The 22,290-nt window shown below is 40.7% G+C and overlaps 1 protein-coding gene across 1 annotated transcript in view; it reads left to right on the forward strand.

Moving 5' to 3' along the window:
• The first annotated feature begins 17,369 nt into the window (after positions 1-17,369).
• AHSG (alpha 2-HS glycoprotein) overlaps positions 17,370-22,290 on the forward strand; it is a 13,047-nt gene continuing 8,126 nt past the window's right edge. Inside the window, exons 1-3 of the mRNA XM_074190753.1 lie at positions 17,370-17,661; positions 20,255-20,365; positions 21,965-22,049. Of these exons, the coding sequence (XP_074046854.1) occupies positions 17,449-17,661; positions 20,255-20,365; positions 21,965-22,049 (409 nt within the window). The 5' untranslated portion in view covers positions 17,370-17,448. The remainder of the gene's footprint in view (positions 17,662-20,254; positions 20,366-21,964; positions 22,050-22,290) is intronic.

Consider the following 22,290-nt stretch of genomic DNA (forward strand, 5'->3'; position numbering starts at 1 on the left):
CCTCAAAGAATTCCATATGTTCTCAATTCACAACAAGTAAACAAAGTGTCTGTGCAAAGCAGATAAAACATAGGTTTATACAAAGAGGACATGAGGGTTGCTGTCTGTCCATGGGCAGGACTTGCCAATACTAACCTGCATCTGGACTTTTTTTCTGCAGAGCAAGGAGTGTCACACTTTTTTTTTTTTAGGTTTTTGCAAGGCAAATGGGGTTAAGTGGCTTGCCCAAGGCCACACAGCTAGGTAATTATTAAGTGTCTGAGACCAGATTTGAACCCAGGTACTCCTGACTCCAGGGCTGGTGCTTTATCCACTGCACCACCTAGCCACCCTCCACTGCATCACTTAGCTGCCCGAGTGTCACACTTTTGAGACCAAGTTATGAACCTTCATTATGCTTTAAAGATTTAATGAAAAATTGATCCTAATTCCTAGCCAATGATCAATATTAATAATAAAAATGATGTCAAGTTAAAGACTAACCACCGCAAAAGACCCTAGAGATCATGACATATGAACATCAGTTGAAGAAACTGGGGAAATTAGCAGGAACCTTAAGAGACCATGTAGACTAATCCTCTATGGAAGAAGAAACTCAGAAGGAGGGAGTTTGTGACTTGCCCAAGGTGGATAGAGCATTGGACCTGAAATCAGTGTTGTTGTTTAATTGTTTCTTTTGTGTCTGACTCTAGAAACTGAGGCAAAGAGGGTGAAGTGACTCACCCAGGGTCACACAGTAAGTGACCCAGGCTGAATTTGAACTTGAAGATGAATCTTCCTGATTCAAAATTCATTGCACCACAGGAAAGACCTGTGTTTAAATCCTGTTTAAGGCACTGGCCAACTCTGTACCCTAGGGAAAATGACTTTACCTCTGTCTCAGTTTCTTCATCTATACAAAGGGTATGATAAAATCACCTACATTCCACAGTGTTGTGAGGATAAAATGAGATCCTCATCTGTAAAATGTAGGGGATGGGGTTGGCTAGGTGGCTCAGTGGAAAGAGCACCAGCCCTGGAGTCAGGAGTATCTGAGTTCAAATCCAGCCTCAGACACTTAATAATTACCTAGCTGTGTGGCCTTGGGCAAGACACTTAACCCTATTGCCTTTCAAAGAAAACTAAAAAAAATGTAGGGGATGGGCTATGTGAGTTCTCACTTATAGAATTGATCATAGGTTTAGAATTGAAAGGGACCTTACATACCATCTCATCCAACCCTTTTATTTTACAGATGAAGAAACTGAGGCACTGGGAATGACTCTATCAATCATCATATAGGAGGTCTAGAAGGTGGAGATGCAACAACTCACCTGTCTGAGGCAGTGGTCAAATGGATGGGTTTCTCAAGCTGCCCCATAACAGTTTGGCAATTCTTTCCCCTTTCTATCTCAGTTTTCTTTTCTGTAAAGTGAGGAAATTAGCCTGGATTGTTAAATTCTGATAGTTTATAGAAGGAAAGAAAATGTTTAAAGTCTAAAACATTTTTGTAAAATCATATAAAGTAAGTGATTTGTCATGACAAGTCTGGGAGGAAGATTTATATCATGCACCAAGAGTAAAGAAGATATATAGTTGGCTAGGAGTCAAGTTCTCCCAACTTTTAATGGACTGGACCTTGGGAGGGAGATGCAGAGAGGTGCAAATCATGCTTACAGGGCCCACCACATACTCTGCTTCAACGTTTCAAGAAGAGGAGTCATCCACAGAGTGTTGGTAAAATAAGGTGTCCCCCTCAATGGTGGAATGGGAGGGGCTCAGATGAGAGCCTCCTGCCTCACAGCAATAAGAGACATGGGATCATGGAGCTGGGGAGCTAGTATGCTGATCAGCTTTGTCATTTGGAGCAATCCATGGCCCTTCTCCAGCCTCCATTTCCTTTTTCTGTAACATGGGGATAATAAGACTTTCCTATCTCCCCAGGGCCAGTCATGAGGATGAAATGAAATATGTATGAATATGCAGTGGGGGGACTTATTACCTGGATTGGCATCCTGGATCCATCATTTGTTACCTATGTGACTTTGGGCAAGTGACTTAACTTCTCTGGTCCCCACCTTCCTCAAATTCAGAATGAAAAGGGTGGACTACATGATCTCTGAGGGCCATTGCAGGGAAGAAGAGGTCCCTGAGAGGTCCCCATAAATCTATTTTTATATTTTTATAGTCCCTATCTTTCCTAACTTTAAATGTGCTATAAAAATGTTAGTTATTATCACTATTTCCTTCATTCTTTCCCTTTTTCCTTTTATCCTCCCGCCCTCCCTCTTTTCCTCCCTTCTCCCTCCCTCCCTTCCTTCCTTCCTTCCTTCCTTCCTTCCTTCCTTCCTTCCTTCCTTCCTTCCTTCCTTCCTTCCTTCCTTCCTTCCTTCCTTCCTTCCTTCCTTCCTTCCCAAGGGATCACTCAAGTTGCCCAAAATGCCAACTTAACTCACTCTCTTTAGTTAAAGAGTTAACGATCAGAAAGCGCAGGTTAAAGTTTAACTGGTATTTGGGTGGGGAGGCTCATTAAGCCCTCATCACCCAAGGCTATCTTAACCCCATCCAAATTGAGCTCATTAGCAAACGGAGAGGATCCCTGGGAGGATGAGGCAGGCCAGTTTTCCTGGCAAGGAATAACCTGAGGGATGCAGCCCAAGAAGAGGCAAGAGTGAGCTCCAGAACATCTTCTACAGCAGTAGAGCAAGCATGGGATTTGGAGTTCTAGGACTTGGATTCAAATCTTAGGTTGGCTTTTTGCTCCCTGTCTAATCTTGGGCAAGTCACTGAACATCACTGGGGCTCAGTTTCCCTTCTGGGTAAGACTAGATGGCTTTCAAAGTTCCATCGACTCAAGAGCATGATCCTCTAGCCCACTTACTTTTCTCTTTCCCTCACACCTGAGCTCCCCTTGTCCTGAGCAATGTTGACCTCTTTGCCAGTCAGTATCTGCTCTTCTGATGCCCAATGGGACGGGAGGTCAATGTATTGCTTTTTCCGGGGATTGATTTGGTTGTTTGTTGTAAAAACTTGGAGCAAAATGAAAACTTCCTGCTTTTCCATGATTCCATCCGTGTTCTTAGCAGGACCCAGAATGTCCTATAGAGGGAACAGCTGGCAGGTTGGTGGTCTGGGTGGATCTTAGAGTAAGTAACCAAGAATCCTGTGTCATCAGCCTGGAAAAGTAGACTGGGGCCAGACTGAAGGAAGTGAAATGCCCTCCACCCTAAAGGCAACAGAGCTTCATTAGAGAGAAAAGGAATGGCATGATTAGACTTGTGCTGGAGGAGGTTCCCTTCAGTGACAATTGCTCATGGTGGGGAGACCAGCCAGGAAGTTCCTTCAATCGAGGAGAGAAGTGAGGATGGCATGAACTAGCTTTGGATCCAAACTATAACCTCAGCTACTATTGACAAGTGATGGGAGGGATCAGTGGGGTGAAGGACACCCAGTGAAGAATGTCTCTAAGGTTGCAAACCTGAATTCCTCACTCACCTGAAGAACGGTGGTACTCTTGACAAGAATGGGAAATTCAAGAGGATGGATAGGAAGATGGGAGGCAGGAGTTCAGTTTTAAAAATGGTGAGTTTGAGATATCTGGAAAATATTCAGGTAGCGGTGACCCTTCATGATGTAAGTAAGAAATATAATCTGTTCAGTTATCTCTAACTAGACCCATGGATCTGACAAAATTATCAAGAGGCAGAGCGTTGAGAGGAAAGAAGTCCTTGACAACATCTTTCAAGTAATTATCAAAGAAAACGACTCTCATGTATTAGAAGGCAAATCAGAAATTAAAGGACTCTATCAACACCTGAAAGAGATTCCAAATAAAAGCTCCCTGTAAATCATAGCCAGATTCCAGGGCTTACAGATCAAACAGCAAAAAAGCCAACCCAAATATTGTGGCTCTACAGTTAGGCTTACCCAGGACTTGATAGCTTCTTCATGCAAGAATTGGAGGACTTGGAATATGATATACTGAAAAGCAAAGGAGTTAGGATTATAACCAAGAATCATCTACTCAGCAAAACTGAACATAATCTTTCAGGGGAAATAGGAATTTCACGAACTAGAGAACTTTCAAGCATTTCTCATTAAAAGACCAGAACTAAATTAAAAAAAAACTGGACCTCCAAATACAAGATTCAAGGTAAATATTAAAAAAAACTAAAAAAGAAAAAAGACAGAAAACAAAAGAAATTCAAAAAGGTTAAATTTTATATTTTGATATGACTAGATAATATTCTTAACTCTGAAAATTCTTCACTATAAGAATAATTAGAAGTCTGTGTATACAGAGTGTGAATACAGCCACACTTTTAAGGAAGGGAGGGTAAGAAAGAAATGTGAATTGGAAGAAGGGGGGGCAGATTGAATGGGGTTAATAATCCCCATAAGCAAGGCATGAAAGAACTATTAGAATGGAGGGGGAGATGGGCAAGGTTGACAAGTCAATTTTAAACTTTATTTTCATCAAAATTGGCTCAAAGATGAAATAACATACACACTAAGGTGGATAAAGAAATCTATCTTTATACTATAAGGAAATAAGGAATGCAGATAATAGAAGAGGGGAGGAGGACCGATAAAAAGGAGGATATATTGGGGAAGGTGAGGAGGGAAAGGGTGGAGGGTAGGTGAGGGAGAGAAGTGAAAAAACAAATTAAGGAAATAAATAAAATTCTGGTAAAGTTAGATGGGATAAATCTCTGGAGAAAACTGAATGGGAATAGAAAAAAAATATACCTTTTTCTCAGCAATACATGATATCTACACAAAAACTGACTAAATATAAGGAATAAAAATCTCACAACCAAATACAGAACAGCAGAAATAGTAAACATTCTTTTCAGATTGTAGTACAGTAAAACTTACATTCAATAATTAAACAACAGAGATTAAAATTAATTGGAAATTAAATGTTCTAATCATTGAAAACAAATCATAGAAACAATTGAAAATTTCATCAACGAAAATGACAGCAATGAGACAACATATCAAAATTTATAAGCTTAGCTAAAGAGGTATTTAGGGGAAAATTCCTATTTCTAATTGCTTACATCAATAAAATGGAGAAAAAGTAGATCAACAAATTGCAAATGAATCTAAAAAGAACTAGAAAAGGAATAGATAAACATCTTCAAAAACACCAAATCAGGAATCCTGAAAATCAAAGGAGAGAGATTAATAAAATTGAAAAGAAGAAAATCATTGATCAAATAAATAAAACTAGAATCTGGTTTTATGAAAAAATCAATAAAATAGAAAAATCAGTGGTTATTTTGATTAAAAAAAGGAAAGAAAAACAAATTGCTAATATCAAAAATGAAAGGGGTGAATTTACCATTGATGAAAAGGAAATTAAGACAATCATTAGGAATTATTTTTCCCAATTATGTGCCAATAAATCTGACAATCTAAATTAAATGATGAATGTCTACAAAAATATAAACTGCCCAAATCAGCAGGAGAAGAAATAAAATTCTTACATAGCCCAATCTTAGAAAATGAAATTGAGCAAGCCATCAGTGAACTTCTCAAGGAAAAGATCCCCAGGACCAGATGGAATTGCAAGTGAATTCTACCAAACATTTAAAAAAAATTAATCTCAGTACTATAGAAACTATTTGGGAAAATAGGTGAAGGACCAAATTCTTTTCACAACAGAAATATGGTGCTGATATCCAACCAAGGAAGAGTCAAAACAGAGAAAGAAAATTATAGACCAATTTCCCTAATGAATACTGATGCAAAAATTTTAAGTAAATTACTAGCAAAGACATTACAGCAATATATCACACGGATCCTACACTATCATCAGGTGGGTTTTATACCAGGAACGTAGAACTGAATCTATATGAGGAAAACTATTTGCAAAATTGACTACATCAATAACAAAACCAACAGAAATCATACTATTATCTTAGTAGATGCAGAAAAAGTCTGAGAAAATTTGGCATCAATTCCTATTAAAAAAAACACAACAAAACAACTAGAGAACATGGGACAAATGCAGCTTACCTTACAATAATAAGTAGCAGTTATCTAAAACCACCAGCAAGCATAATCTGTAATGGGAGTAAACTAGAAGCCTTCCCAATACAATCAGGGGGATAGCAAGGATGACCAAACTTTTAAATAAGAGAAGAAGAAGAAATTAAAGGATTAGGATAGGCAATGAGGAAACAAAACTATCACTCTTTGTAGTGATATGGTTGTTATACTTAGAAAATCTTAGAGAACCAACTAAAATTCCTTGAAATTATTAACTTTAGCACAGTTGCAAGATACAAAATAAACCCACATAAATCACCACTATTTCTATATATTACCAACAAAGTCCAGCAGCAAGAGATCAAAAGAGAAGTTCCATTTAAAGTAACTGTAGACAATATAAAATATTTGGCAGCTGACCTACCATGAAATATATGAACACAACCAAAAAACATTTTTCACACAAAGTCATATCTAAACAATTGGAAAAATATTAATTGCTCATGGGTAGGCTGAATCAATATAATAAAAATGACAATTGTATTTAAATTAATCTATTAATTCAGTACCATACCAATCAAACTATCAAAAAATATTTCATAGAGCTAGAAAAAAAGTAATAGCAAAATTCATCTGGAAGAACAAAACCTCAAGGATATCAAAGGAATCAATGAAAAAAAAAATATGAAAGAAGAAGATGGTCTAGCTGTACCAGATATCAGATTGCACTATAAAGTGGTAATTATCAAAATAATCTTGTACTGACTAAGAAATAGAGTGGTAGGGGGCAGCCAGGTGGCACAGTGGATAGAGCACCAGCCCTGGAGTCAGGAGGACCTGAATTCAAATCCAGCCTCAGACACTTAATAATTACCTAGCTGTGTGACCTTGGGCAAGGCACTTAACCTCATTGCCTTAAATAAATAAAAAATTAAAAAAAAAGAAATATAGTGGTGGATCAGTGGAACAGATTAATTAAAAATTCCATTCTAGTAAATAATCATAGTAATTTCATATATGCTATACCCAGGGATCCAAGCTTTTGGAACAGAAACTCATTTTTTTGGCAAATACTACTGAGAAAACTAGAAAACAGTATGGTAGAAACTAGGGGTACACCAACAATTCACACCATATATCAAGATAAGGTCAAAATGGGTACGTGATTTGCACATAAAGGGTAATATCATAAGCAAATTAAGAGCTTGGAATAATATATCTGCCATATTGATGGATAAGGGAAGAAGATATAAAGAGAGTTACAAAATGTAAAATAGATAATTTTGATTGGATAAAATTTTAAAAAATTGTACAAACAAAACACAACTAGAATTATAAGGAAAGCAGGAAAAATTTTTTTTGCAACAAGTATCTCTGATAAAGGCCTCATTTCTCAAGTATATGGAGAACCGAGTTAAATTTATAAAAGTACCAGTTATTCCCTAATTGACAGATGGTCAAAGGATATGAACAGGCAGTTTTCAGAAAAAGAAATCAAAAGCTATCTATAGTCATATAAAAAAGGTTCTAAATCATTATTGATGAGAAAAATGAAAATTAAAACAACTCTCAGGTACCATCTCACACCTGTCAGAGTCACTAAGATGACAAAAAGGAAAATGTTGAATGCTGGAGGGGTTTTGGGAAAACTGGGACATTAATGTTCTGCTAGTGGAGTTGTGAACTAATCCAACCAATCTGAAGAATAATTTGGAACCATAAAGGGCTAAAATAGTGTGTATATCAATACAGAAACACCACTGCTAGGTCTTTAACCCAAAGAGATCATAGAAAAGGGGAAAATAGTCACATGTACAAAATTATTTATAGCAATTCTTTTTGTGGTGCCTACGAATTGGAAATCAAAGGGCTGCCCATTAATCAGAGATGGCTAAACAAGCTGTGGAATGTGATTGTGAAGAAATGGTATTGGACAATAAGAAATGACAAGTAGGATTTCCGAAAAACCTGGAAAGATTTCCATGAACTGGTGCATAGTGAAGGGAACAGAACCAGGAGAAAGCTGTCCACAGTGACAGCAATATTGTTCCATGAAGAATTGTAAATGATTTAGCTTTTCTCAAGAAGCTAAGACAAGTCCAAGTAAAGTTGCTCTTTCCTAGCCTATTACCCTATTAGGACCAATGTCTATTTAGCCGTGATAGTTCTGAGCAGTCAAGCTGGGGTGAAGCTGGGGACACTATCCTCTGAAAATGGAAGCTATCAGGGAAGCCAAGATAATTCCAAAGGACTAATGTGGAAGTATATTATCTGACTCCAGGGGAAGAAATGATATTAACTGACTATATGCTAAAGTCTGCTATTTTTCACTTTTTCTTTTGTTTTCCCCCCTTTATTAGAATTTTCTTGCATAAAATGACTAATATGTAAACATTTTATGTAACAGCACATTTATAACCTTTATCTCATTGCTTATTGTCTCAGGGAGAAGGGAGGGGAGAGAGGGATAGAATTTGGAACACAAAACTTTTGATAAAAATGTTAAAAATCTAAAAAAGAAAAGTTGTCCTAGGACAGAGCCTTGGGAGGCATCCATGCATGGAGGGAAAGGTATATGAGTTTGATTAAAAATGAAGACTGAGTGGCAGCTAGGTGGTACGGTGGATAAAGCACCGGTCCTGGAGTCAGGAGTACCTGGGTTCAGATCTGGTCTCAGACACTTAATAATGACCTAGCTGTGTGGCCTTGGGCAAGCCACTTAACACCGTTTGCCTTGCAAAAACCTAAAAAAAAATGAAAACTGAGGAGTATTCAGAGAGGTTGAAAGGAAACATGAAAAGAGCAGTGTCAGGAAAACTAAAGGAGTTGATTTCTCAAGGAGGAATGGACACCAGTGTCGGAAGGTGTAAAGACATTCATAAGAACAAGGACTTATTACAAACAAGGTTGTTGTTGACAATGGAAAGAACAGTTCTCATAGAGCTAGGTGGTTGGAAGACAGAGCACAGGCAGTTGGGTTGAGCTGTGCACTGGGGAAGAGAAACAGGAGGCAATGGGGGTAGTAAGCATGGACTTTATTTTCTAGAAGTTTACCTATCAAAAGGAAGATATAGGAAGGGAATTCTAGGAATTAGTAGGGGCAAATGAAGGTTTTTAAAAGTTTTTATTTCAGTGGGAGATATCTGATCATCTTGATAGGCAATAGAGAAGGAACCATTTGGGGGAGGGAGAGAGAGAGAGAGAGAGAGAGAGAGAAAGAGAGAGAGAGAGAGAGAGAGAGAGAGAGAGAGAGAGAGAGAGAGAGAGAGAGAATTATCAAGAGATAGAGACAGGAAGAGAAACAAGAGAGGGAATGCTTGAAAGAACAAACACTCAAAGGAAGGAGAATGGTCTAGGATCATAGGCAAAAGGACTACAATTGGTAAAGACATGGCACATTGGAAACATCATTTCTGGATTAGAGTCTAAGAAGAAAGACTGTGGATAATGTTGAAGGGGTTTGAAGTACAGAATTAGGGAAAAAGAGGGCATTCACCACTGATAGCTGCCATTTTCTTGGCTCGCAAGTGAGAGTGAAGGAATAGAGGATAGTGTCCTCATCTTGACTTCAGCTTGGCTGATGCTCAAAACTATCATGGTTAAATAGAGTTTTGTCCTAGTAGGGTGATAGGCTAGGAAAGAGCAGCTTTGCTTGGCAATTGTTTCGTTCAGGCAAGCACAGGTTGGGGCAGTAGAAGCAGTAGGGAAGACTTCAGGGAGAGATTGGACCAATCTATTGCCGTTTGTCCTTCATCTTTTTAAAGAGGACCAGGATGATGTCTTGGACTATTGCATTTAATTGAGACAAAATTGCACAAAGTCATCAACCCCTCCTCTCTCTTCCAATGTCATTGGAGTCCAGTGGGTAGGACAAGTCAAGACGACTGACGGATGACGGTCTGGAATCTGCTGTATGACCTTGGTGTTTTCTGATGTATTGACCAAATCCTAAGCTTCAGATGACTTCATGGTCATTGGAACAAATTGTTCTCATCTGCACATTCCACTGGGGAGAGAAAGTCTTCATTTGTTTGGGTAGACACTCTCCTGAGTGTCCTGTGGGTTACCCTCAACCTAATTTAGCTTGTTCTCAAGACAGGTTACTGGGGTGTGACCACTGCCCATGCTATGGCTTCTTGGAGTCACAGGTGAGATGTGTGTGACATGTAGACATCCGAGGTGGAGGAGGAGCTCTGGAAACTTCTCAGCAGTGCTGACATCAAAGATGTTAGTCCTCCTTAAACACTCATACACCCTTCCAATCTACTACTTAATTAACCAATTAATTAATCATTTATTTAAGCAAAAAAATATTTATTAACCACCTGTCATATGAATTTGTGCAAGGAGCTTGGAGTATAGAGATAAAAGTAAATGACCTTACCTTCAAGGGCTTGCATCCTACCAGGTAAGGCAAGAATGCCCCTGGGCTGTGGGAAGGCCTCAGCAGTCCATCTCTGGGTCGAGATGTTCTTTACCTTTATTGAGCTATGAGTGGCAGTTATGCTGGGAAGGGGCATCTCCTGCCCCCCAGCAGGATTCTTTTATGGATTCAAGTTGGTAGTCAGTCTGGTGCAGTGTAGGGACCTCTTCTCAGAATAATGCCTGTAGACACATAAAATAAAATAGACATCAAGTCAATTGAAATACAATTGAAATACAATGATCATCATACTAATAAAAAACGTTCAAAGAGCTCAGGTTAAGAATTTTTGAATTGGGGCAGCTAGGTGGCATAGTGGATAAAGCACTGGCCCTGGAGTCAGGAGGACCTGAGTTCAAATCTGATCTCAGACACTTAACAATTACCTAGCTGTGTGGCCTTGGGCAAGCCACTTAACCCCGTTTGCCTTGCAAAAACCTAAAAAAAAAAAAAAAAGAATTTTTGTCTTTGAGTCAGCCAACAAGCATTTATCAAACCTCTTCTTTGTACCCCTTAGGCACAACTAGATGGTGCTATAGTATACAGAGCATTGATCAGGAATCAGGAAGACTCTTCTTGAGTTCAAATCTGGTCTCAAATACTCACTAGTGGTATGATTGAACAAGTCAAAACCTTTTTGCCTCAGTTTCTTTATATGAATTGAAGAAGCAAATGGTCAACCACTTTGCTGAGAAAATCCCAAATGGGGTCACAAAGAGTCTGATTGACCAAAGTCAACTGAACCACAACAAATATACTATTATGGTATTAAGGGTTGGGAATATAAAAAGAGGCAAAGAATAGCCTTCATTCTTAAGGAATTTATGATATTCCTTTTTTAAAAATCACAATTAATATTTTATTTTAGTTTTCCATTTCCATGTTATGAAAGTTTTTCAATATCCATCCACATGTATGTGCATATTTATAAGTTTCATAGTTTCTTTCCACCCTCCCTTCCCTTCCCCCTCCCCAATGGTGAATAGTCTGTTGAACATTGTATATACACATTTGTGTTTAACATGTTTACAGATTAGTCATTTTCTATATGAGGAATTAAGACCAAGAGAAAAGAAAGATCATGAAAAAGGAAAGAAAAAAACATAAGAGAAACTTTTAAAATGTTCATTCCGATTCTGTAGGCTTTTCTTTGTTTTGTTTTTCTTCCTCTGAATGTGGATAGTGTTGTCCATAGCCAGTCTCCTGGCTGTCCTAGCTCTATGAACTTCTGAGAGGAGTGGTGTCCATCAAGGTTGATCAACTCATAATGTTATTGTTAATGTGTACAATGTTCTCTTGGTTCTGCTCCCTTCGCTCAGCATCAGTTCCTGTAAGTCATCCCATACTTCTCTAGAGTCCAGCCATTCATAGAACTATAATGCTCCATTATATTCATGTACCATAACTTTTTTTCAGCCATTCCCCAATGGATGGGTATACCCTCAATTTCCAATTCCTTGCCACTATAAAAAAGAGCTGCTATGAATATTTTGGAACATGTGGGACTTCAACCATTTTTTATAATTTCTTCTGTATATAGGCCCAGAATTGGTATTGCTGGATCAAAAGGTGTGATCAGTTTTATTGCTCTTTGGGCATAGTTCCATATTGCTCTCCAGAATGGTTAGATTAGTTCACAACACCAATAATACACTAGTGTTTCAATCCTCCTACAGCCTCTAACCTTGTTCATTTTCCCTTTTTTGTCATCTTAGCCAATCTGATAGGTAGGAAGTGATACCTCATAGCTCTTTGAATTTGCATTTCTCTAATCAATAATGATTTGGAGCATTTTTCCCCATGATTATAGATTGCTTTAATTTCTTCATTTGAAAACTGCCTGTTCTTATCCTTTGACCATTTATCATTTGGGGAATGACTTGTGATCTTCTAAATTTGATTCAGTTCTTTAGATATTTTAGAAATGAGACCTTTATCAGAACCCCTGGCTGTGAAAATTGTTTTCCAACTTTCTGTTTTCCTTCTAATTATGGCTGCATTGGTTTTATTAGTGCAAAAGCTTTTAAAATTAATATAGTCAAAATCATTCATTTTGCAGTTTATAATGTTCTCTAATTCTTGTTTGGTCAAAAATTCTGCCCTTTCCATAGATCCAACAGAGTATTTCTTGATCTGTTAATTGGTCTATGGTATCACCCTTTATGTCTAAATCATGTACCCATTTTTACCTTATTTTGGTATGGGATATGAGATATGGGTCTATGCCTACTTTTTGCCATACTATTTTCCAGTTTTCCCAAATTTTTTTTGTCAAATAGTGAGTTCTTATCCCAGAAACTAATGTCTTTGGGTGTGTCAAACAGTAGGTTACTGTGAACTTCTGGCATTCCAGTAGTCAATGACCCCTCACCCCCAAACCAATAGAAGAAAGGGCTGAAATAGGAGAAAAGGGTTGATGGTATCTCTCTCCCCTTTAACCCCAGGCTATGTCCAGATCTCCTGCAGCAGACCTGGTGTGGGGCAGGTCCCAAGAGAAGAAGTAGGGCAGGTGGCCCTGTGCCATCCAAGGATGAGTCTCCTAATGAGAGCGCTATGGCTCCCCTTCTAGCTTCCCTCCAATATTTCATCCTCCTTTATCCTTCCTCCACTTTGTTGTGTTATTGGCCTTCTTGCTGAACTGTCTTTTTAGAAGAGCAGAATCAAGAGGAGCCATAGGGATCTGACTCTTCCCTCATCACAATAGGGAGCTAAGTCTTAGAACTAAAGTCCCTTTGGGATTATTCTTAAACATTAGGTATTTTTCCTTTTACGAGAGAAAAAACAAAGTCAGAAGGAAAGAAGCTCAAAAATCAACCAATAGTATTGCCTAGGGTTTGTTGGGAGCTGAGAGGAGCATGAATAATATTTTTCATACCCTAGATAACTCTGCTCCCCCAGAAATTCAAAAACAAGCTAAACTGTTGTCACTTTTAGAGAAGAATCTCTCAGAGAGTTACCCTTCCTTCCCAATATGACTTACGGATATAACCTAAGCAAACTTAAGAGGTTTCTTCCACAGTCCTGATTCTTTACTATGTAATAAGAAATGGAAGGAAAGGAAACGGAACCTTCTAAATTTCAGCACCTTCAGAAATGACAAAGTCTCTCCAAACTAGTTCCAGCTCTAGTCTTACTTATCGACTGAGGAGAATTGATTGGCCTACAAAGATGAGGCTTTGATCCCATTGTTGGGAGTTCATATTCTGGTGAGATGTGCATTTTTCTCATCAGAAGAAGTGTTCAGAAAGGCAGTAAACTGGAGGAGGTACAGGCAGTTATTGATTCCCATGGTCTCTGTGTATCCTGGCAGGAAAACCACTTCTGGGGAAGATTATTAACTTCTTCAGAGCAAAGGTCTTCTGAGGACAAGGACTTGGATCCTTAACCCAGCTAGAGCCAACACTGAAGCTTCAGGCTGGAGAAGAGGTGATGGCCCTGCTTTGCTTGCTTTTTGATCACTGCTATCCCTTGGCCTCAGAAATTCTGGAAGACATACTTGCAGGAAGAAAAACCTGATCAGGAAGAAGATGGTGGTCTTTGCACTGATCAGGTTTTCTCTGGAATGAGCCTACTGAGAAATACAGTAATCATTCACTCCTTATTTACCTGTAAGGCCAAGTCTAGAGATAACATCAAAATTGGCTAAGTGGGGATGAAAGTCAACAGGAGAGAGTTGGCTCTGGAGATTTGATTTCCAGATATTTTCTAGGTAATGCTCTTGTTTGAAGTTGTGTGGGTGGGTGGTCGGTCAGGTTCACTTTTAACTTTGGAGATTTTAAACCAATGAAGTCCATGCTGAAGAGGATCAGTCGGAGGAAGTGAGGATGTTTAGGAGAAAGACATGAAGAGGACAAGATGGTGGTCTTCAAAGCACGGAAAGGCTATTATGTGGAAAAGACATTGAATTTATGCTGTTGACTCCCAAAGGCAAAACCAGGAACATCTGCTGATGGTTGTAGGCTCTTCATAAGCTTCCTAACAATCAGAGCTATCTTAGAATGAATGGAGGGGATGACTTTGAAAAGTAATGATCTCCCCTCCTTGGAGGGCTTTAAGCAGACGTTGGGGGTATCAGTCATGTGTGATTTAGGTCTGCCTTTTGAAGGTATGAGTTGTAATAGATGGATTCTGAGGTCCCGTGGAGCTCTGAGGTCATGGAAGATTTTTTTTTCAGAGAACTCTTCAAGCAAAAAACCCCATTTATGTGTGACCCCATGTATGCCACACATCATGCTAAGCTCTGAAGATACAAAGTAAAAATAGTCTCTTTCGTCAAGGAATTCACAGTAAAAGAGCTATATAAGCATGCATGTATGTATGTGATGCAAACAGCTATGCACGAATAGATAAATATGTGTGCGCACAAACACACATAGCACATAACAGACATACAGTAACAGCCAAACACACATGTATCATATACATAACATGCATGTACATAGAATGTACACAAAACTATACAACTCACATGCATATTCTTGTATCAATAACACACATAACATGCCTTCACATCTTGTACACACACAACACAATATATAATACACATGCATACAACACATCTATACACAACACACATATCCTAAACATAAACAATAATGTGTACATATGGACTATATAATCACCTGTACATGATATCTGCACAACACGCCACAACACACTCTGCACTGACACACAAACACACACACATGGCACATGTGTGATATAGAGAGACACATGGAACACAAATATATAGAAGGGAGAGCAGAATGGGAGGCAATCTCGAAGGGGATGGCATCATTTGGTGAGGGAGCCAGGAAAGGTCCCTGGTGAAAGATGGGTTTTGAGCTGAGTCTCAGAGGTGGGCAGAAACAAGGAGGAAGCAATCATGGAGATGAGATGGATGTGATGTGGGAGGAACAGAAAACAAGTCCCATTGTGACTGGACCATGATTTATGGGGAGGGAGTAAAGTGTGAGAATACTGGAAAAAGCAGAAAGTGACCAAATGGCAGACCGATGACTTTCTATCTGGTCCTGGCGGCAGTAGGGGGCTGATTGAACGCTATGGTCATCCTGGTTCCTGTGGCAACTGAGTGGACAAGGGATGAAAGTGGAGAGAAATCTGAGACAGGAGAACCAAGCAGCAGGTTACTGCAAGAGTACTGGCAAGAGATGAGGAGGGCCTCAGCCAGACTGATGGTTGAGTGGAGAGAGGGAAGAGAATGTCTACCAGAGATGTTGTGGGGGTAGAAATGTTTGGGTCTGGCAAATAAACTGGTGGGTAGATGGAATGAGAGGAAGGGATCATGGGGGATGTTGTGATTGGGAACATAGGGGATTGGGAGCATGGAGGTACCTTGAAAACAATAAGGGAGCTAGGAAGATGAGAGAGATTTAGGGAAAGACAATGAGTTTCATTCTGAACTTGTGGAATTGAAGTTATCTATTATATATAAAACACACAAATATGTGTATTCTATATACACACATACATATATCATACACAACAAAACACACATATGTGTGTGCACACACACACATACACACACACACACACACAGAGCTCTACAGTTTGAGATGTCCAAGATACAATGTTCTAGGCAGAGATGAGAGCGATATCTTCTCAGTGACCAGTGGGAAGAAAGGTTCAGGAGGAAGACTAAGTCTGTCTGTTCAGATTTTGGAATAAGTGGAAAAGGAATAGTTGTTGATGTCCTCAATTACTTGTTAGTGAGGGACCTCCATTCGTCTGATCAATCCCAGTACTGCCTTTCCTGCAGTAATTACAGTGAGTATACCCTTAGTGCATTAACGCTTCCAGAGCTGCCTAACCACCAGAGCAGTCCACCTTGGGGTGGGCTACTTAAAGAGGTGGTGGTTTTCCTTTCCCTGAAGGTCTTCAAGTTGGAAGATGACTTATTAGGGGGATCCTTGTAGTGGACACTCCTTTGGGGGATGACTGGACGAGTCCTGAATCCTAGTCTTCTAGAGCTCAGAGTCAGAAAAGACCTAGGTCTTCATGTAGTGCAATCTGTTCATTTACACATGAGGCCATGTATGACCTTGATAAAGGTCATATATGACTGAGACAGGATGGGAATCCAGGTCCTCTGACTTCAGAGTCAGGGCTTTTTCCTTTATCCCTACCATGTTGTCCAGTAATGTAGATTGAGGTTCTTTCCAATGCTGTGACACTATGGTTCTCATGGCAATTCCAGGAAGGATGCTTCAGGGCAGAAGTGTCAGACTTATAGTTTGCGGGTCACACACAACCCCCAGGACTCCAGGTGCTATAGAAGCAGATTAAAGTGTCATTGGGAAAATTTTTAACAAAGTCATAAAAATAAAATAAAAACATAGATAAGGCTAAAATGTGCTTTTTGAAGCCAATATACTGTGGCAGGAATCTGCTTCTATTTGAGTTTGATTTCACTGCTGTACAGATATCATGACCCTCATTTTACCCCAAAAAGCATCAAGTTCCAAATGCTGAGTGACTTATGCCCCTTGTCCCTGACTACCAAGTGCTGGGAACAATGTCTGAACCCCAATCCCTCCTGACTCTCAGCCTTGGTTACATACAATACACCATACTATGCCTCTCAATGACAGAGCCCATGACTAGTGATCACCCAGCAATCTCAGACTCTTGTTCATCTTATGCTAGGCCCCCCTCAAGGTCTTTGGGGGCCCCAGGAGGACTGTCATTCTCCCTTTGCTACCAAACACATTGGTGGGAGCTCAGTCTTGTGGGTCTGTTTGCTTAGCCCTCTGCCATATTGAATTTATGCCTTGTGGTGGTCTCCCACAGAGATTTTGGAGCATCTCTTCTCCCACTCCTGTCTCTGAGGACATTGATTTTGGCAGAATTCACATCCGACAACATCCTGACCCTGTTTGCTTTTCCATTTCTGCTGTTTGTAGGGGTTTCTTGGAACCAGTGCAGCCAACCCTTATGCAATGTCCCTAGTCATCTCCAACCTATAAATAAGCAGGAGCTTGGAGCTCATCCACCTTTCCTGGGAGTTGGTCCTCAGACCTGAGGGGCCAGGGTCCATCCTAGAGCGAGTCATGAGGTCCTTGGTAGCCTTCATCTGTCTGGCTCAGCTTCTGAGCTACAATGCTGCTCGGAGTTTTATTGCACCCCCAGTGAGGGACCCGAACTGTGATGACCCAGATGTGGAGCAGGCTGCCTGGGCCGCTGTGCAGTATGTCAACAGCAACCACAAACATGGATACAAATTCACTCTGAATCAGATTGACAAAGTCAGAGTGTATCAGAGGGTAAGTCACCCATGCCCTAGGGGCCTGGGGCTTCTAGAGAGAGGCTGCTCTGGGTACCAGTGGGTAGGTGACCTGTGCCCTAGGGGCCTGGGGCTTCTAGAGAGAGGTTGCTCTGGGTACCAGTGGGTAAGTGACCTGTGCCCTAGGGGCCTGGGGCTTCTAGAGAGAGGCTGCTCTGGGTACCAGTGGGTAGGTGACCTGTGCCCTAGGGGCCTGGGGCTTCTAGAGAGAGGCTGCTCTGGGTACCAGTGGGTAAGTGACCCATGCCCTAGGGACCCTGGGACTTCAGGTGGGAGAGCCAGCAGAACTGGAATGGGAGTCAGAAGAATTTGGGATTCTGACTGCTATTTACAGGAACTGGGTAGCATGATGCTTACATCTACCTCTCCATCCTTGTCTCTTCCAGATGGGGCAGGTTTGTCCATGTCTTTCTCTTTGGGCATGGGTCCCATAGAGCAGTGTCATATCATAGAAAGCATACTAGATCAGAAGACCGGATCTGGGTTTGAGTCTTAGTTAACAAATATTTGTAAAATACCTACTATGTTCACTCTGCTGGGTTTGGGGGATACAAATGCAAAATTGCAGTAGTTTTGTCCTCAAGAATTCCACATTCCATCAGGAGAACGCTTTAGATGCTGTAGCTCGCTGAAGGCAATAGGCCATGGGAAGGAGGATCTATTGGAAAGAGAGTTGGGATGGAATTGAGGAGACCCAGTTCTTGTCTCCAGACTATCTCTGCCTGCCAAGCCATTTATTCAGTCTGTGCCCCAGGATCCCAAATAGGCTATAGGCCAAAAATCAGATAATAGCCCAAAGATTGTGCCTTAGAGAAGGAAAGTTGGATTCACTTGGGAGTTTGGTCTCTGTGGGTGACAGCTCCAAATCAACACCTATCCCACAATGCACAGGGGTTGGCCAAATTCTAGAGGTTGTTACAGCTAAGGGCTCTTAGAGCTAATCCTTCTATTTTTGCTTGGTGAGAGCATTTATACTTGAGACATCAGTTATAATTGAGGGCTTTACTTATAGTTTGGTTGATTGTCTAAACTTAAAGTATTGTAGAAAACATTAATGTTGATAAATTGAAAAGCTCATTCTGTACTTTTTGTTTTTTCTCAGAAAGCTGTCTGTTAAGACACAACATGCTCCTGTCTAATTTGCTCTATTCTGAGGCTTAAGAGGCTTGTGAAATAAAATCATCTTTTTTTTTTTTTTGAATTGGAGGCAAAATTGCTCAAAACTTTATTAAAAGACAAGTCAAGTCATCTGATATTATTCACATGATTGGGTCGTTTGTCCACTTTAGAATAGAATTTCCTAGTTGAATAAGGGTCATTGGCTCCGTAAAACTTGGATTCAAAAGCCAGACTCTGTCCTAGTTCCCATGGGGGAGGGAAAGAAGGAGTGATACACAGGTTCCTTGAAAGCCATAGGTCCTACCCATGAGGAAGCTAGAATCTGGTAGGATTTCAAGATGGAAAGGATCTTATAGCCTCCAGAATGCAGTCCTCTCTTTACCCATGATGCCCAGAGATGTGACTACTTATGGTCACTACCTTCCACCATAGAAATGATAGGAAGTTGAGATTCTGACTCCAAACTGATCATTAGTTGTGTTCCCCTCCCTCCTTAACATCCCATACTGCATCTAAAAGATAAACATTACCATAATCATGAGATTTGGAGGAGAGGATTTTAAGGGTAATCTCTCATACCTACATACACATTATACATGAGGAAACTGGGAAATTAATTAGCTTATGAACTGCAAACTACTTCTTGGAGAGAAAGTTAAAAAAGACAGGAGGTAAACATGGGAAAATACCATTAGGTGCCTAGGAAAACAAAAAAGATGGGAGAGAAAGGGAGAGGGAAGGAGGAAGAGAGAAGAGGAAGAAAAGGAGAGGGCCATTCTACTGAGCTCTCATCTTTTCTGGCCCTCATATTTTCATTTACTGGGAATTTTCAATCTGTAAAAGCCCCTATTAAGTATAATAGGTCTTTTCAGTGAATCATCAGGCACCTTGTCCTGGGCACCAATGATGCAAGGAACAAAAGATGAAACCTCTCTTGAGTTTCCATTCCACAGAGGAGACAACATTTAAGCAAATACAAAGCAAATCATTCCAGTGGTTGGGGAGTGGCGTGGGGGAAGGTGGGATCCAGGTGGGCCTCAGAAGAGGCAGCATTTACACTGATCTTTGAAGGCAGTGAGGAATTCTCAGCTCTGAAAGTGAGTGAAAGGAGTGTGTCAGTCATGGGGGCAGCTAGATCTCCATATCATGTGGAGACACAGCAAGATAGTCTGTGGGACTAGACTGTAGACTGTGTGAGGGTCACCACAACAAGACCAAAAAGAGAGATTGAATCCAGGAAGGCCCTGGAAAGTAAAAAAAAAAATCATTTTGATTTTGACAAAGAGCCCCGCAATTGAGAAATGGGAATTTCCTTTTTTTGAGGTTCATTTTTAGGCATCAGATTTCTTTCTTAGAAGTGAATGTAGTCCTTGCCTAAGCAGGCAGGTCAATGTGGGGCAATGCCTACCAAGGATGCTGCTCATGTACTTCATCCTTACTGGTTCCTCCCGCAGAGGCCCTCGGGAGAGGTGTATTCTTTGGAGTTAGACATGTTGGAAACTAATTGCCATGTGCTGGACCCAACCTTACTGGAGAACTGCACTGTGAGGCAGCTGACAGAGCATGTGAGTTCTTGACCAGGGTCACGGGTGGCGATGTAAGGTGGGAGGCAGATGGGAGCCCATTCCTGACCCCTGGAAATTTTGTGCTCAGTCTCCGTTCTTAATTACCTGAGTGTTCATTTTGAGGTACCTCCCTCGGGCCAGGGCTTGGGAGGTCATTACCTGGACAGCTCCTACCAGACCTGGTTTCAAAGGTAGGCAGCTTTCAAGGATTGGCAAAGCATCTCCTCAGGGTCTGCAGGGTCCAGTTGCTGAGTCAGCGTTTTTCCTGGGTTCTCATTTCATTAATGGGTGAGCACTAGGTCATCAGAAGTAAATATTGGAGCCCATTACTCTTTTTTATATCTCTCTCTTTTCTGCTTCCCTCTCCTTTCTTGAATTCTCTTCCTTTTTCTCCTTGTACTCTTTTTTTAAAGGTTTTTTTGCAAGGCAAATGGGGTAAAGTAGCTTGCCCAAGGCCACACAGCTAGGTAATTATTGTCTGAGGCTGGATTTGAACTCAGGTACTCCTGACTTCAGGGCTGGTGCTCTATCCACTGTGCCACTTAGTCGTCCCCCCTGTACTCTTCATTGTCCTTCCCTTCTTTTCCTCCCTCCCTTCTTCTTCTTCTTCTTCTTCTTCTTCTTCTTCTTCTTCTTCTCCTCCTCCTCCTCCCTCTCCTTTGTTCTTCTTCTTCACTCCTATTCCTCTTTCCTGATCTCCCTCACTAGCATTTTCCTTTTTTCTCTTCCCCTTTTCCTCTTGTGTCTCTTCTCCTTCCTCTTCCCTTCTTACTCCTGCTGCTCTCCAATTTCCATATTAAACCTGACCTTTCCCCAGGCATTCAGCCCCCTCCACCCCATTTCATGTCCAATCCACCTCAATCCATCTCATCCTCTTTGCACTCACAGAACTTTCCCAATGTATACAATTCTTATTCACTGTTCTCCCGGGTGGTTAGCATTGGGTGGCCGTGGAATCTGGAGCAAGCCTCACGAATAGAGACATTTTCAATGTCTCCTCCCCAGGGATCTTTTACTAATGGAGTATTCCCTTCAGCTAGGCCAATTTTCTGTTTCTAAGAGGAGGAAAGTAGACACTTGTCCTTTTGCTATTCAATTAAACAAACCTTGCCTAAGCATCTACTCAGTACCAACCAGATGCAAACACAGAAACTAAACAGTCCTTGTCCTCAAGGAGCTTGCCATCAATTGGAGAGGACTGTAACAGAGGCCCAACTGAGTACAAAGAAGACCCAAAGGGAGGGTGGGCTGGTTCAGGAAAGGCCTGTTTATTGGCACGGAATCAGGAATCATGCTTTGAAGTTCGTTAAGGTTTCAGTGAGGCAGAGAATGGTGAGGAAACCTGCCATTCTGAAGAGCGAGGGAAGAGAAGGGAGGGCAATGGCTCCAACTATTGACTTGAAAACTTGGTCGGCTCTGAAAGCCACTGAGCTCACAGCAGAGGTGTGACCCCGAGTTTTTCTGCATTTCCTGACTCCCAGGATTGCTTCATGTGCTCAACAGTCAGCTGGCCCAAGGTAGCTGGCTGCCTTTTGGCTGTCATCCTAGCTCCTCTGCTTGAGCTCCACATGAGGGTCTGACTTATCTTATCTTTCCTAGGCTGTGGAAGGAGACTGTGATATCAGTGTACTGAAACAGGACAACCAGTTTGTGGTATTGAATGCCAAATGTGAGTCCAGTCCAGGTAGGTTCTAGAGACCAGTGATGGAGAACGGGGTCAGAATTGCTTCATATTAATGAATACTACTTTCATCCTTTTTATAACTCTGAGGAACGGGTCCCTGAAATGAGGGTCTTTCCACACTTAAATTTCTTGGAATTGAGGATTTTCAAACTTTGACTAAGGACTGAATAACATTCATAAGTAGGAGAAGAAAGAGGAAATGCCCAAATCAAACAATAATTTTTAATTTTATGCGATTTTC

The sequence above is a fragment of the Macrotis lagotis genome, chromosome 6 (assembly GCF_037893015.1).
Source record: "Macrotis lagotis isolate mMagLag1 chromosome 6, bilby.v1.9.chrom.fasta, whole genome shotgun sequence".
Taxonomy (NCBI): domain Eukaryota; kingdom Metazoa; phylum Chordata; class Mammalia; order Peramelemorphia; family Peramelidae; genus Macrotis; species Macrotis lagotis.